Source organism: Strix uralensis, chromosome 1, assembly GCF_047716275.1.
Source record: "Strix uralensis isolate ZFMK-TIS-50842 chromosome 1, bStrUra1, whole genome shotgun sequence".
Classification (NCBI taxonomy): Eukaryota; Metazoa; Chordata; class Aves; order Strigiformes; family Strigidae; genus Strix; species Strix uralensis.
Window position 1 is genome coordinate 90,717,690 of NC_133972.1, and position 17,075 is coordinate 90,734,764.

General features: G+C 36.8%; 1 protein-coding gene across 1 annotated transcript in view; it reads left to right on the plus strand.

Annotated features, from left to right (window-relative positions):
- CDH18 (cadherin 18) overlaps positions 1 to 17,075 on the plus strand; it is a 273,391-nt gene that overhangs the window by 229,027 nt on the left and 27,289 nt on the right. Inside the window, exon 9 of the mRNA XM_074873928.1 lies at positions 10,685 to 10,821. Coding sequence (XP_074730029.1) covers positions 10,685 to 10,821 — 137 coding nt within the window. The remainder of the gene's footprint in view (positions 1 to 10,684; positions 10,822 to 17,075) is intronic.

Below are 17,075 nucleotides of genomic sequence, written 5' to 3' on the forward strand. Positions count from 1 at the left end.
GAGATATGGAAAGCAAACAATCATAGAAAGCATAAAAAAGATATTAAAAATCTATCATGTATTAATTTTAAAGATAAAGATTTTTTGAATGCTTTGATAAACAGCTGTTTACTTAAAAAAATGTGTGCTAAATCATCGGAAAACATCCTAAATTGCAATTCATTCACAGGGATTATTGCCTTGAAACATTTATGAGAAACTAATCCCCTCTCATTGCATTATGTCGAGTAGCCTGCTTCCATACCAAAATCTTTTGTTGCTTGAAAAGATCAGGGTTAAGGCATGTCTTATAATAGTATCTGGTGTTCAAGTGGGTCTTGAAATTTTCCCATACAATATGAAAGAAAGGATGATTATTAAATTCTCTAATTGTAATAATCTTTTAGTATATTATTAATTTTTAATCTCTCCATACTTACTTAGAAATGATCTTTTTTCTTCCTGAACCCATACTTGGAAGACTTTTGTGGAGATCAGGGTTGAAATCAGCTTTTAATTGGCAAGTTGCATATGTGCACTGGAAGCAGCCCTAGGCTGCTAGTACTGCCTCAGGGCTGCGGTAGTGCCTGTCGAAACCCTGCCATCTTCCTGTCGGTAATTCTTGGGTGGTGAGTCTGTCTAGCCACAACACATACTCCTGATGATCCTTGGAGTTTTCTGACTGCATCTGGTCTGTTTTCAGTGGAGTGCTTTGCAGAAAAATAATGTTGCTGCTGTTCTCTAAGCCTCCTCAAGGTTAGTTAGTGATTCAGAAAAGAGCAAAGGCATAGTTTTGAGACCATGAAACTCTGATATAATAGTGAAAGTAGTTGCATGACATGGGCAAGTTCCCTCATATTAACTTGATCTTTGATACTGTCCTATGAGGAACTGAAAGTCTTTATGAACACCATATGGTAAGAGTATTTTTTGAGAAATAAGTCGTGCTATTACAGAAATGCGGTAACATCAGCTTACTCCTTTTGCTGCTGCTGTGCAGTCTTTGTCATGCAGTGGTACAGGAGGCAAATCACTGTTTTGAGAACTAGGGGTCTCTGTCCCCTCTGGTCATTTGTTCTCCCACTTACTATGTTTGACTTAGGTTGTTTGCATTTCTGGACAGGAATGGTCTCTTCCCAGCTATTTAACTGAAGACTCCTGGCAAACGGAGTACAGGTACTGATTACTCAGCATGTGATAGTAGTGTCAAAGGATTAGAAATATAAGTACCTTCCCTTTTCAGAATATCTATCATGACTCGGTTAAAAATAACCTTATATTTTCTTGGAATCTTGGAAGGCTTTTTTATATTAATACATTGGAATTCAAATAATTTTTGTGCTGCACCCTAACCAGTCTGTAATCTACCTTACTATAATGAATTTTATTTTCTAGGACTGAAATTGAGTAGCTATAGGAAAACTGAAGTAGTCTTCGTGCCTTCCTGATGTCACTATAAAATGAACATCTTTCTTCACTGTGCTCTTGACACTACTGCTAAAAAAGCAGTAAAACACAGAAAAAAATAAATATGAAACATAAAGGTGCACATGGTTGTATGTTATAGAAAACAATTATTTTACTTCCGGGAAGAGGAGAACCAGCCAACAAACACCAAAAAATAAAAACAAAGTAGCAAACAGAAATAACCAAGGAAAGTCAGAAAAAGCTTTATTTTGTGTGTTGTTTTTTGTTTTGTGGGGTTTTTTGTGAATATCAGACTGCTAATTTTGTGCTGTTAGTGAAGAATACAAGTACAATCTTAGCCCTGATTCTGGCTTCTCACTTTTCTAATGGTCTTATGGTATTGCCTTATAATAGGTGATGTATAATAATGGTTATGATACATATATATGAGTAAAAAATGTGCATTCCAACACCATAGCTGGTATCTAGGAGCTATAATGAATTCAAAGTTGCCTTACCCTCATTTGATTTAAATTGACAGCCTTCTCTCCCTTTCTCTCAGATAGAATACTGAAAAATTAATGAGTGACAAGTACATAGGATTATAACAATGTGGTGTAGGAAATTGTTCTTCAATTCCTGCATCAGGCACAGAAACTTATTTTAACTTTTGTTGCATTGGTCGTAAAAGACATAAGTTAAATACTTCCTGGCATCAGCCTTTAGAAAGTCATGTTGATTTTCAGTAAATGGTATTTTAAGAGGCATGCTCATATGTAGAGGAAAGAAGATACCCATGGAGTTTCATGTATTCCTATTATTATTTCCAAGAACCTTAAAGACATAAAGTGTTGTGGAGGATTCTGGTTATAGACTATTTTTATGGTGTAAAGTTTATATTTACTAGAGCTAAAATAAAACCTGAACTTTTGAGTCAAACTCAGTCACTCAAATTTTGGACATACAGTATCAGCATATTAAGTGAAGGGAGGTGCGGGACAGAGTGTGGTAAGGAATTGGGGGATGGTTGAAAATGAAAATTGTATTTTTAAATATTTTTTTTTCTTCCTGTCCTCTGAGAGCATTATGAGTTTCTGTGCTGCTCCCCGCTACTGTCAGTAGGGAAAGAGGATAAGATTGATCCCCTGCTGGAAAATATAAAAGCCTCTTCACCTAGTTGTATTCATTTGTCTTACTTGCTCTTTGAATGTCATGTAAGTGGCATAACATCAGTTTTTTTTCTGCTATCCTGTGCACAGGATGCTTTATTAGCTGTACTTAGGACAGCCTACTGAGATCAATACCATCATGTAGAGTGACTGTACCTCCCTTACGTGCCTGATGGGGGAACATCCCCCCCAGATCCTGCCAACCCTGCCCTTGTGGAGGCAAAGACAGACATCTGTCCTCCATTCTGCTCAGACTGTCAAAGCATGACACTGTCATAACCCTGTGATCAACACCTACAGAAATACACTGATATCTTCACAGGGTATGTGAATGGCTCATAGTTACTTAGCAGAGAGGAGCTGTGTCCCCCTCCTCCGTCTCACCTCCTTCATTCGTTTGCTCTCTGTATTCCTCCAATATTATTCTTCTCTAAGATTGTCAGTAAATCAAACCCGAAGAAGAACACCTTATTTTGAAAGGCTGGAGACAAAAGGGAATTTTTCTCCAGTTCCTTCTCTGGTTCTCTGTCTGTCTTCACAGGGAGGAATAATTTTAAAACATTTCTTTATAATGTTGATGTGGGAGATATGTTGCTGATCTTTTCCCTGAGGCCTGAAATTATTAATTTAGATTCTTGTTGAGCTATGTGTCCCAGACCTCCCACTAACAAAAATGTCCATCTCTCTGTGCAGGAACTGTTAAGCTGTTCTGACAGCTGTTCTGACTAGGAAGCATCCAGCTTGGGATGGTGGTCAAAATCTCACAGCAACCAGAACTACCTCCATCTCTCACTTAGAGCTGTGAGAGAAAACACTGACAGATCATCTTTATATGGTGACACTGAGAGTCTGATTTTTCATGCCAGGACATCATCTTTATGTTTCTATAATTTCCACTGACTTCAGAATGCTTGCAGTATTTTAAATTGGTTTTATGAGTCAGCCTTCGTATCTGAACATCTTTGTAGTGTAGTCTTTTGATAGGACCACTCAACACCAATAAATAGGCATAAATCTATTGATCATGGGTTTATTTGGTTTAATCTTTAGTTTGAGGAGCAAAAAAATAGATAATATGTAAGTAGAATACCATTCTTTAGCTGGTAAACCTTTTAGGAACAAAAAGTGATTCTCATGTAGCACCGACTGCACTTTATTTCTTAGAAGCATTGAAATCTCAATAAAAAGCAACTTTGATATAACAATTCTACCATCAACACATCTACTTAAATGCATTTGGATGGTTGTAATCCTCTGAAGGTATTCGTAAAGTCAGGAAGATGAACCCTTATCTTGCTTCTACTTCTGAATTATACCTCTAAAAGCATGGGCTGTTCTTAGCCTACATTTACTGGCAGAATTATCTAGAAAAGATGATTGGTGGTTAACACATGCAGACAAAAATTGTCAGCTAGAAAAGATGGGTGTACAGGACTCATTTCCTTCAAATGAACAGCATTCCCATTTTCCAGTGTTCAACGTGAGCAGTTGCACGGTGGATAGAAATGAGAACAGGAGCAGGAATTCAACTCAGCATGAAATGCAAACCAGTAGTGGCTGCCTCTCAGAGGCTTTGCTGGGAGGCAGCGGTTCACTGCTTGCAACTCCCCTGTGCCTCCTGGGATCCGCCACCTCACATCTCCAAGGACAAGGAGAGGGAGGGCTGCCACTTCTGCTGAGATGAGATTTCAGTATGAGAGACAAGCCAGGAGTCCCATATGGGAAGCAACAAGGTACTGCTGATCAGCTGATGGATGTCAGCTGGCAGCCAGCACCAGAGCTAACTCAGTAGGAACAGCATGTCAAACTGAGTTCCTGCAAACAGTCTTGAGAGGAACAGTATTTTTCTCAAAGTTATGTTATGCCTGTCTGAAAAAAAGGCAAAGGAATGATAAACAGAGAGATTACCTTCTCCAAGATCTCTTCAACTGTATTTCATTTTCACAACTGGAAAGCACAGTTGAAGGCTGTAGTTCTCAGCAGTAGTCTTCTGCTGAGGAGCTCTGAAACATCTAATGTCTCCTTAATCTACTAAACACACTGCAGGGAGAAAATCCCAACTTCTGACTCAAACTTCACTGTTGCTTTTCTCTCCTGGAGAAGTTTGTCTGAACTACAGGGAAATAGACTGGCCCTGGAAGGGAGGTAGTGTAGTACAAGACCATCATGGCAACAGAATGTCTCCCCACCACATCATCTGGCTTCAAGGGGATGCTGCTGGTTCCCAGGTTCATGAGGAGTGGTGCTGTCAGGAGGCAGAGAGAAGATGAAAGGCATGCATCAGAGTTATATTCCAACACGGGCCATTTCTTGTTGCTCTCTACCTGGCCAAACAGGGAGAGTTGGAGCTGATCAGTTCTCTCGCTGTTCATCCTGGTATACCTCCCTCCCTCACCCTGTGTAGTTGTTGCTTACTTCTTTTTTTAAGTTTTTTTTTTTTTTTAAATAAAAAAAAAATCTTTATACTTTGAGTCTGAACATCTCCTTCTGAGAAAGTTTCCTTACTTGCATTTTTAACTAAACAGGTTTCCTTATAATGGCATTTGATTTCTAATAAGTCTAGTTGGTGTGACTGGTTTGACAGAGGATCCATCCTCTTCCGTGACCTTTTTTAAATGCTTCTTTGTAACCAGTTTCACTTGTTTATTAGAGAGCTGGCTATTTACCTATGTCTCAACACAAAAGCCCAAAGAAGTACTGTGACCCGTGAATCCACATGGCTTTTGGAAGCTCATTAGCAGTAGTAAATTTGTAGCCAGGGTGGATATTTGTAACAGACTTCTTGTTTGCAGTTGGTAAATAGGGTAATAAATTAAAAAAAGTGTAATGAAAGGATAAGCAAAAGACTTGATTAAAGACAAAAGAAAAGATAAATTAAAAACTCAAAACTACTTAAAAACTCAAACTCAAGGCACTTCCTTAAAGCAAAATAACTGGAGAGACGTACTGGAATAGTAACAGATTATGTCACTTGTCTGTCAAGTGACAAACTGATGTTAATATTATTTTAAGACTGAATAATTCAGGGAGAGAGATTCTGAAAATTCCTGTGGGTTTTAGCTTCAGAAGCCCTCCTAAAAGGTTTGGAAATCATTAATGTTCCTAAACTCCTTTAGCATCTTAAAACTTTCTCCATTTTTAAGCAGTCTCCGTATTGTTAGAGCTTGACTACTTTAATACTGCAAACTGATGTATATGTCTAGAGTGCCCTTCTGCCTAAGGCCCATCTGAAAATAGATATTTCTCTTTATTTCTTAATTCATGCAAATGCTTTTAGTTTTCAATAAAAATGGTGGGAATATCTGTCATCACTGAACCACTGCTTCACTAAAAGACAGGAAGTGAGGAATGAAGTCACAGGAGCCAGGGGCTTGCTTTGGTCAAAAGCTGGAATAAGGACATGGATGAAACCTGGGAAAAACCTTCTGTTGAGTGAATCTGCCTAATAAAAAGGTGGCACATGTTGCATTTCCCAGTGCTAGCAGGATTGAGTTTTGTATTTAATTTCCTTCAGATTCTCTTCAGATAGTGTGACTAATAGGTTTTCTATATTCATGATCCTTTTTAATGTTGTTTCCTTAAGATCGGCTTCTCTTGTTGGTTTGGATGTAAACAGTTTATGGAGAGCTGTTTATTTAGGCATGTCTTGTTATTAAGTCTCTTTATTAACATGTGCCATGCAACTCAGATGTGCTGATTTAATGGTTAAAAGTATGCTAATTCACACAGCATTGTCATGAGTAAATGTCTGTAAACAAGTATCTGCAATGAATATTATAGGTTCATTTTCAAATAAATGCATTCTAAGTAAGAAGAAACAGTCAACTGAATTAAGGTGAAAATTCGCTTTTGAAGTAACTGTTTGAAATTCAAAACTTGCATTATAGCTTTTTGTAGTGTAGAAAAAGTGTTGAAAAGCATCTCGGTAGAGGTGGAGAGAAGGGTAAGAGGGGAAGGGTATGACTATCTTTATTGCCACTGTTATCTAAATGACAGTAATTTTTTTCTAGATTAAATGAATTCAGAAGTCTACGTAAAGCATCGTTAGCTCTGGAGTATGCTGTATTTATGGATATACCTGGCCTCTATTCTCAACATGTAGATAAATCAGTGGCTAGTATTTATAAAGGCCTAAAATTTTAAGCACTTTGTAAAGACAATGAGACTTCTTCTAAATGTCCTCTTACGTATAACAAAAATGAGTGGCTCTACCAAGGGAGTTTCTTGAACAAAATATTTTTAAAGCACTTGGGAGCCATGCTTTACAATAGCATTCCTAGTTCTTTTGCTGTGTGAGGATATCTTCTGTACCTTATTTTACTGAGACATTCAAGAAGGTTGGGAACAGCATCAGTGCAAATGACTGCTTTAGATATGATGCACAAAGCAATTTTAGGGAAGAATCTGGAGTAATGGAGGAGAACTGAACATTATAATAATGGGAAAGCACAAGAAAGGGCCCCTCTTATTTATTCATTATCAAGAAAAATTCTTTTGAGCTGTGAATGTTTCAATATATCTGTAACTGTATGCAAAATTTAGCACACAAAGGGGAAGTGCTACTGTGGATAAATTAGAAACATTTTTCATTATTCTATCACTGGACGTAAAATTGTTAGTACATTAAGTTACTTCAGGATCACTTTATTTCCATTAATGACACAGAAAATACAATTGAAATTATTCATCCATTACTGAGTTCTTTAAACTGAGAGCTTTGAGCTTCTATAGAATACACTTAAATAACTAATTTAGAAAAAGGTGTTCATATTTTAAAAAATAAGGCCATCTTTTACTGTATGTCTATGAAGACGAAGTGTTAGGTAGTCACAGTTCATAACAGAATCAAGCTTCAGTTTTCCTACACAAGCTTCATATTTGGGACAGATATTTGTCAGTTTTATTCCTGTACTTTACTTGGAGAGGTAATGAGTTGTTGTAAGTCACACACACACACACAAAACCAGCTGAGTATTCTTAGTTTATAAGTTTTTTTTTCATTTAAGCCCGATTTGAAATCCTGTCTTTTTTTAAGCTACTGTCTACAAATACTAAATAGCCCTATTTTTATGATTCTGTGGTCAGCACAAGTAGTCACTATGCCTGATGTTGAAAACAAGTAAACAATGTCCACAGTAATAAATGTTTGCAGGAACAAGACACTTGTATTATAAATTGTTTTGGATTTGCAGTACGTATTCTGTAAGAACAGGTCAGTGAAGCGTATTTTTATTTTTTTTTTTTTTACGAAGTAATGCTTGTCATTATCAGGAGACCCCTAGAGTCAAGAAAAACAAGGCTGTAGCAGGAGAGAAGGAATTAAATTTTATCATTGCATACCTGATTGTAAGTTCTACTAGTAAAGGGTCCTGCTAAGGTCTCCAAGAAAACTGAGGAACAATTATGCTTCCTATGCTTCCTCTGTCAGCATTCCAATCCATCATGTAAAGGGTGTTTGTGTACATGTGCACTGTCCATCTTGCCCAAAACAACCAAATGTTCATTATTTCTGACTTAATAGTAGTATAGTCAAGATAATCCAAGTATTTGTCATAGCTCAGGTTTTCTACACTGCCAAGGGTAACGTATAAGGCATGGAGGGATTTTTCCACCTGAAGCATGTATCTTCTGTACAAAGTTAAAATCTCAACACAAGTCTCTGGCAAGCATGGCATCTTAATGGACTTTTAGATGTTGATACCACTCTGTCGCCAAAGTTTTTGTAATTAGTAAAAGGTAAGGCTACCTGTGCACATAGGTGATGCGACTCCTCCACTGATATTCACACCATCTTTTAAAACATTTCCATGACAAATAAATGCTTGGAGAACCTAAAAATCTGTGCTTCATGGAAGACTGAGACCTGCAGAGACACTGGAAAAATCAGTTGTTCTGAAATTGAAAACCAAATCCTGATTCCCAAATAAAGAGGTGTGCGTGGCCTGGACCAATACTGTCACATAAAATAATGCCAGCATGATAGCTGTGTGGTCCTTTTCTGTTTGTTTACTTGTTGTGTAATGGGTCCTCAGAGGATTCCAATATTCCTCAAAAGCAACATAAATTTTCTTGGATAGCTGTAACATTCAGTGTGTCATGATCAGTGACTGATGAATGTTGGTCAGGAGTTTGCTTTTAGTTCATCTCCTGAGTTTACTGAGCACTGAGAAGCATACCAACTTTCAGAAGTGTGTCTGCAATGTCCACTGTGATTCAGCAATTAGAAATTCAGCATTATTTTTTGTTCTTTTTTCTGGCAACATCACTTGTTTTGATTTTTTTAATCCAATTTGGGGCACACTGATTAAATAATGTCCTCTGAAAAAATATTTCCTGTCTTAAATTCTTAAAAATGGTCCCCCCATGTCCTACATAATCAAGATCTTGCCAGTCTGCTTTCAGTATGAAGACAGTTTGAGTCTGTTACTTGTTTGAAGCAACTTCAGCTGCCATCTTGCATATGCAGAGTGTCTTTACTGAGCACTTCTGGTGTATTTTAGAATGAGTTATTCTCAGGTGTTGGTAGTTAATGACTCACACATAGGTCTAACTGTAGCTCAGATGGGAGACAGCGAATTATATCCTTATTCCAGAGAAACATCAAATGGGTGGGAACTGAGATCTGCTGTCTCTCCAACAGCTCCACAGTCATATGGGAACTGTTTCACTCTTCATGATGTTGAAAGGAAAGACAGAGAACAGGCAAGAAGGAAAGATTTTCTAGCCTAGTTTTGGCTGCTCTGATTTCTAGTGCCTGACATAGTTCTGAAAACTCATAATTCCTGAAAATACTGGAAGCACGAAAAGAAAATCTTGAATGCCGCAAGCAAGAATAGCATATTGTAAGGCATATGTAAAATACTTATTGCAGGTAGGAGAGGTGGGTTCAGGTTCTCTCCAGCAAGGCATATCTATCCTAAGTGATCAAGTCCTAGATGGCTTTTCCACTGAGTGTTCTATCTTTGACCAGTTAAGGTGACTCACTCAAATTGCTGTCTCCTTCTTTAGTGCTTTATTTCTTTTGCTTTTTCACACATCATATCTTACTTTAATATATAATTCAATTAAATGTTTGTTTGCTTGTTTGTTTTTCCTTTCCACAAATAGTCTAAATAAGTACATTGTGAGAGAAATAAAACTGAAGTTATTTTTAATTTTTTTGAGCTTGGCAGCTTTTAAGTGCACCACTTTTTATTAGCTGGCAATTACACTTTTGGTGATGTAGAAATAAGAGCAACTAGATTGGACAAATAAATCTTTTTGAACTATATATAGCTTCCGTATATTAAAAACTTCACAGAATGAAAGCAGGGCTGACAAATTATCAGAAAAACCAATGATGTATATAATAGAATCTTTTTCCTTATTTTTTTCATCAAGATAGTGAGGAAGGCTTGATAGGGGTCTGTAATTGTTTCATTTGTTAAAAGCTGTCACAAATTATTCTGGCTTTGAGAAAAAATGTCTTGTCAATCTCTTCTTTTCTGTTCCCTCCCTCTACTTTGATTACCCATTTCAAGGCCTTTACTTTCTCTGCTAGGTAAAGTGCCCAGAAGTCAAGGGAGTTAAGCAGGGCTACTTAGTTCTGCTTCTAGCATAGTGTCAGTTGCAGCTCTGGGAATCATACATTTCTGCTACTAGTCTCTGTAATGGTTATGTTCAAAATGGCTTATGTCATCATGTCATCAAGTTCATGTCAGAGAGACATGCTTTAAAACAGGTACTGGGGCTGAACACACTGGTTTGCAGTGACAAGCAAATAAACAGAAGAATAATATCTTAATATCTTTCTGTTTTCTTTCCATTTTATGATTTTTTAGCCAAAATATATGTGTGTCTTAGCTTTGACAGGATTGTATATCGCTGTGTAAAATATCACCTGTTAGCAATTTATATCATTGTGACTAACAGTGGAAACCTTGTTATGTATCAAAAGAAATGTAGCATTATGAAAGAAATGAAATATGGTGTTACTTTGGGTGTCTCCATAATATAAATTTTTTCTTAGTGGGTTTTTAAAAATCTCTCTGATTTTAAAAGCTTGAAAGTAATATTCTTATGCAGCTCTCTGTTACTTTGGATTATACATTCTACAATGAGTATATATTTATTGTTTTATTTCTTCATAGATATTTCATTGATCATAACACGGAAGAAGATAGGTATTTCACCATTGACGCTAGTACTGGGACCATTAAGACTGCCAAGATCTTTGACAGAGAGGAGACACCTTGGTACAACATCACAGTGGCTGCTTCTGAGATAGGTAAATAGTATATTTGGAACATAGTATTAAAAAAAAATTAGAAAGGAAAATAATAATTTTCAGATTTTTAGAAACACTGTCTTGAGATGTTACATTCTTTTTAACACCATTGGGTTTTTTAGCCAGTTTGGATAAAGGAGAATTTTCTCTGTGTGTGTAAATTCCCTAATTCCACAGAACAAATAAACAAACCCCCACATGCCTGTGTGATTCCACCTGTGTAAATTTACCGTGTTTTTCTGTATGTGATAGAAGGCTGCCAGTTTGTATAACTTAGAAGATAAGACTATATAGTACTGTCTGACAAATTCATCTTTCCTCCTTGTATCTGCTATTAACCTACTCCAGCAAATTTCATGTTAAATATTCTAATATTAATTTATATCTGACAGGTGCCTAGTCATTGCTGATTATCAGGGTATACCTCCAGCCTTTTAATAGGCAAATTGCCAAGTAAAAATACAATAAACACTTGCCTGTGCATTTGAAAGGCCTCAAAGTCTCATGAATTTACATTGCCTCAGAAAAGCCCTGCAACAGTCAAGAAATGCCTGACGGAGTAGTCCCAGATAAATATTTTTACATGAGGCAAGGACAGTTTAAAAAACATTTCAGTTAACCTTTTTATTACAAGGTCTTTATTTTAGCACAAAGTTTTAAAGTTTAAAAAATCAACAAACAGAATTAAAAAAAAATCACAGCCTGGATCAATAGATCCAGTCCTGCTTAAGTACTCTGGTAATATTGTCTTTCAGTGACAGTGATTTTGATCAAAACTGTGAACTATTTTTACATATATTCCTTTCCTTTTTCTTTTTTTTTTCCTTTTTTTGGGTATATTCCATCACTGTCAGATGACACAATACAGGTTTTACCTGTAACAGGTTTCACTGATATTATTGAGCCCCACTCTGCTTTCATCTGTTTCATTTCCAGGTTAAAAAGAACAACAAATTGTTTCTTACTATTATACCTGCTTTTGCAACTAAATTGAAATTTTGAACTAAGTAATTTTCTATTATAAATAGTAAAATTTAGAGTTTTATGGTTTTATGGTTACCTTTAAAGAAGGTAACCACTGACACTTCAATGTGTTTGACAGTGTCTTAATACATAATGTGTTATTTCAGTGCAGCATGAAATAACATATAATTTTAGCCTAATCATAAGCAGGTGCATTGTAAGTGTTAATTTGAATTAAGATTTAAAAGCCACATTGGGACATACTGACAAAAGCTGTAGTCACTAGTCTTTGGGAAGCCATCCAAATGTAATTATTTTGCAGGAATAAATCTCAGTAGCATTAAACTTAAATGTAGCTTTCTACACATTATTTATTTCACATAGTCAAATGAGTGGTAGTACACATACCATACTGGGAGAACAGTATGGAGAATAGAGAAGAATTATGTTTATAACGAAAAGACAACAGAATGAATAATGAAGATTAAATGCCATTTTTTTTAAGACAGCCTGCTTAGATTTCTCCATTCCAGGTGCAATTTGTTACAGGTAAACAGAGATTTTTTTTTTTTTTTTTTCTTTCTCCCTTGCATGCTTTTCTTACTGTTAAAGTTGGGGTTGGAAGCATAAGTAAATCTATAATGTCAGTTTTAAAAACAATTCAGTTATGAAAAAAGGAAGAGACAGCAGTGAAGAGATGGATGACAGGCAGACTGACAGGCAGCCTAAATGATGGACAGCCTTTCCTTGTGTCTACTTCTTTGGCCATTTTCTTACTCACAGTAATTTGAAAATTGCAACATTGCTGTACTTTTCCAAATCCATTGTAAAATCAGTAATTGGATCTATGATGGAAGAAGGAGCATATGTTGTGTAGAGAACATCAATGCCAAAACTCATTATGTTAAGTGCTATCTATTCCATATCTACAGCCTTTTATGGCATTCACTTTCGAGTCCATACACAAGGAATTGCAGAACTAAGACTAAAGTTGAAAAATAAGTGGAAGGCTATGACCAAAATGTTATTTAGCTGCGAGAGTGGCAGTCTTCAAGTTCATCTGACATGGTACAATGCATTTGTAGCTTCTGACACCATTTGCTTAGCCAGGAACATAGCAGAATCTGCAAGGCCCGGAAAGATTGTACTGTTTCAACAATAAGAGGTGCTCTGCTAAAATAATGTTCTGGTTATAGTTAGTTTCTTGAAATGTTTTCCTCTCTTGACTTTACGCTACACTTCACTGACAGAATTTGTTTCTACTGATCATCATTTGTGCAGCTATTTGTAACTGTTCTTATTTTATGCAAAAGAAATTTAGAATCAACATCACATTTCTACCCTCAAATGTATGATATCCTTATGCTGCAGCCTTATTGTTTCTGAAACTTTCATAAGATGTTTTCTTTCCCTTTTAGTCTCAGTATGTGATATACACCCTGCATTGATCAAATGTCCCCTTTGAAATCAGTAGAAGATCTACCGCTTTCCTCTGTAGGAGTAATGTTGATGTAATGATCAGTGGGTTTTTTTCTGTTTATGCAGATACTTCCTAAAGTACGCCAGAGGTCATTGCCACAAGAATGGATGGGGCAATCCCTTTTTTCTTTAACATGTACTGTTCTTTAACAGCAGCATACAGTGAGGAAGAGCGGGATTTTTTTGTCCAGGGCACAGCACTGAAGCTGTTGCTTTGATTGTTTCAGTACTAGTACTTCCTGAAAACTCCCTGTGGTATTAGAGAATAAGAAAGATGATAAAATAATAGTGTATTTTATACTGAAGGATCTACAGACTATGTTTGGGGCAGGGGGAAGAACTACAAATTAATGGCAGTAGGATTTTAAGATAATGTTTTACATAGGATTATTCACATTGCATTAGTTTGTTAAATTATTTGAAAAAGTTTATAAAACAGTATTTGAAAGAGGAAGGGGATAGAATTTGCTTGGCTCTATTAAAGGCTTTTTACCAAGTCTTTGACAAGAGTAATGGAAATAGGAAAATACAGAGCAAGTGCACAGAGTTTTATAACTGTTGAAAGACTGATTTAGAGGAAAGAAATACAGTCATAGTGAATGGTTGTTCCTTTGGGAGTGGAAGAAGTTAAGGCTGAGCTATTTTAAGGACTGTTGTAGGATCTGTCAATTAGAATTCTTTATAATGATAGCACACAATTATAGGAAGTGATTCAGATTCCCAAGTAACATCCATAGCTGCTAAGAATTAAGGAAGACTGAGAGACTTGTGTAAGAACAAGACACATGGAAGTGTGGGCTACATAAATGAATGGTGAAGTGGACTGAAAATTGCCAGAAATGGCAGGCTCAAAGGGTTGTGATCAGCAGCCCAAAGTGCAGCTGGAGGCCAGTCACTAGTGGAGAACCCCCAGGGGCTAATAAGGGATACAATACTGTTTAATGTCTTCATTAATGAGCTGGCTGACGGGACAGAGTGCACTCCCAGCCAGTTTGCAAATGACACAAAACTGGAGAAATGGCTGATACATCAGAGGGTCATGCTGCCATCCAGAGGGATCTCAACAGTCTGGAGAAATGGGTGAACAGGAACCTTGTGAAGTTCAATAATAGGAAATGCAGAGTCCAGCACCTGGAGAGGAATTCACCAGTACACACACAGGGACAACTGGCTGTAAAGCAGCTTCTCAAAAAAGGACATGGAGGTCCTGGTGGATGCAAGCTGAACATGAGCCAGCAATATGCCCTTGTGGCAAAGAGGGCCAACTGCATCCTGCACTTCATGAGGAAGAGTGTTGCCAGCAGGTTGAGGGAGGTGATCCTTCCCCTCTATACAGCACTGGTGAGACCACATGTGGAATGCTGGGTCCAGATCTGGGTTCCCAGTGTAAGAGAGACATGGAGCAACAGGACTAAGTCCAGTGAAGGGGCATGAAATCATTAAGAACTAGAGCACCTGTCATACAAGGAGAGACAGAAAGAGCTGGGACTGTTCAGCCTGAAGATGAGAAGACTCCGAAGAAGCTTATCAGTGTGTTTAAATACCAGATGGGGAGTAAAGAAGATGAGTAAAGATGAACAAAGATGAGGAAAGACTCATCTGAGTAGTATCCAGTAAAATGACAGGAGGCAATGTGCACAAATTGAAATACAGAAAATTCCATTTAAATATAAGAAGAAAAATGTTTTTACTGGGGCATTGGTCAAAAATTGGGACAGGTCACCTAGAGAGTTTGTGGAGTCTCTGTTCTTGGCGATATTCAACTGGACACAGACCGGAGCAATGTACATTAGTTGACCCAGCACTAAGCAGGGGAGTTGGACCTGCTGGTCTATGGAGGTGACTTCCAACCTCAACCATTCTGCGATTTTGTGGTATTGGGAACTGTGTGTTAAATGTGGGGAAGCAAGACAACTGTTTCTCACAAACAGTGGTGTATTCTCAACAAACAGAGGTGGTTGTAAAAATAACCATGAGTGTTTCAACTAAGGTTTCTCTCTAGCATATAGTAGTGCTGATAACAAAAACAAAAGCAACAATAACAGCAAGCCCCCAAATCACAGACCCTGCAGGGAAAGGTGGCACTATAATATAAATGGATGGACTTCTGCCAGTTCCAAAGCCAATTTCAGTTAGAAAAATAAACAGGTACTTTGAAGTTTTCAAAGCAGTTTTGCAAATTAGACAAATAATAGTATCCTTGAAGTCTTCCTGTTCAATAAGAAGGAATAAAAGCTGCAGGGAGACACAAACAGTGATGATTGAAGGAATCCGAGAATGTCTTGATTTGAGAATCAAAGTGAAGATTGTAGTTTTCACTAGAAATTTCTACTTAGACATATAGCAAGGAAAAATGTCAGGAAGCTCCTTTTAGATACAAATTCTAAAAACTGAGCTGACTGTGTTCAATATCTGCTCAATAGACACAGAGCAAACCAGCTTCCACATATGGCTTTCAGATGATGATAACATCAAGAGATTACTGGGATTCATAAAGTACTGGACATTTAGATGGATAATAATATCTGTGAATGTAATAAGAAATGTGATTTTTTGGAAGCAAGATAAGTGCTTATGTTTCAGGGCATATCCAAAACTATATTTCAGAGATTTGAAATATACTTTCCATTGGGAATTTTTCACATAGTTCTCTTATACAACTGGTAAGTATACCAGCGTGTAAAATAGATTTCTGGCTTTACTAGATCATCAGTCTTTTCAGGATGAAGTTGCGGTGTTCCTGAGTGTCTCCAAAATCCTCTGCAATGGTTGAGAATGGATTTACCTAAAGAACCAAATTGAATGCAATGAATGCACAAATCTGTATTTGAAGGGTCCATAAAGAGTTCTTAATCTGTAAAGCTGTGGAGAGATTGTGGAGAACAGAACTGAAATAATAGGATTCCTGCCAGGTCCTGTCAGATCCTCCAGACTTAAAGAATTGCTAGTGAGAGAGTAAAAAATGAACACATGAAAAGATACTGCACATACAGAGCTTTGACATCACGGTGTATTAGATATCAAAATACTTAAGAGTCATCATGGTGCAATCGATTTAACAGACAAAGCAAAAATCACCAAGGCTATCAGACAAAATCAAATATTGGAAAAAAAAAAATAATATTTGTTTGTGTTTATATGTCTTCTGCATTTGCTTCTCCATCCATATTCCTCATACTAGCTTCAGGGAATAAGAAGCCAAAGTGTTGAGTTAGAGCAATACCTCATTGACAAAACATGCAATACCCTGCGTTGTGGTATTGAAGAGATCCCAGGAAAATGCAGTCATTTCAAAAACTACAAAAAGAAATAATTTTCAGAGATGTTTTCATAGAGGGCAAATAAATTCTATTCAGAATCAAAATATGTGAAAAAGCAGGACAGCTCACAAGAATAAGAGTTTGGAACGGTTAGTTTGCAAGAATTGGGGTAAAAACATTAAAGTGCATGTTCTAATAACATTTTTTTCATCAGTAAGTTTTGGTAGAAACAGAAACAATAACAGAAAGATGTAGTTATACAATTCAGAGGAAAACAGGATGCACAGAGAGAAATAATAATTTGCAGCAATGACACATAAAACCCCTTGAGATTTTGAATAAATATTGAAAGCTCTAAAATTACATTAAATAAACAGATAAAGTGTATAATTATAGTGAGGTGCAGTTATATCTTTTCTTTAGGTGCACAAGGATATTGCCACCTCATATTGCCATCAGTGAACAGCAATTTATTAGAAGAATTTGCGAGTTCTTCTTCATGTTTTATGGTTACATTGCAGCAGAAAAGACATTTCTAAGATTTTGGTAGGA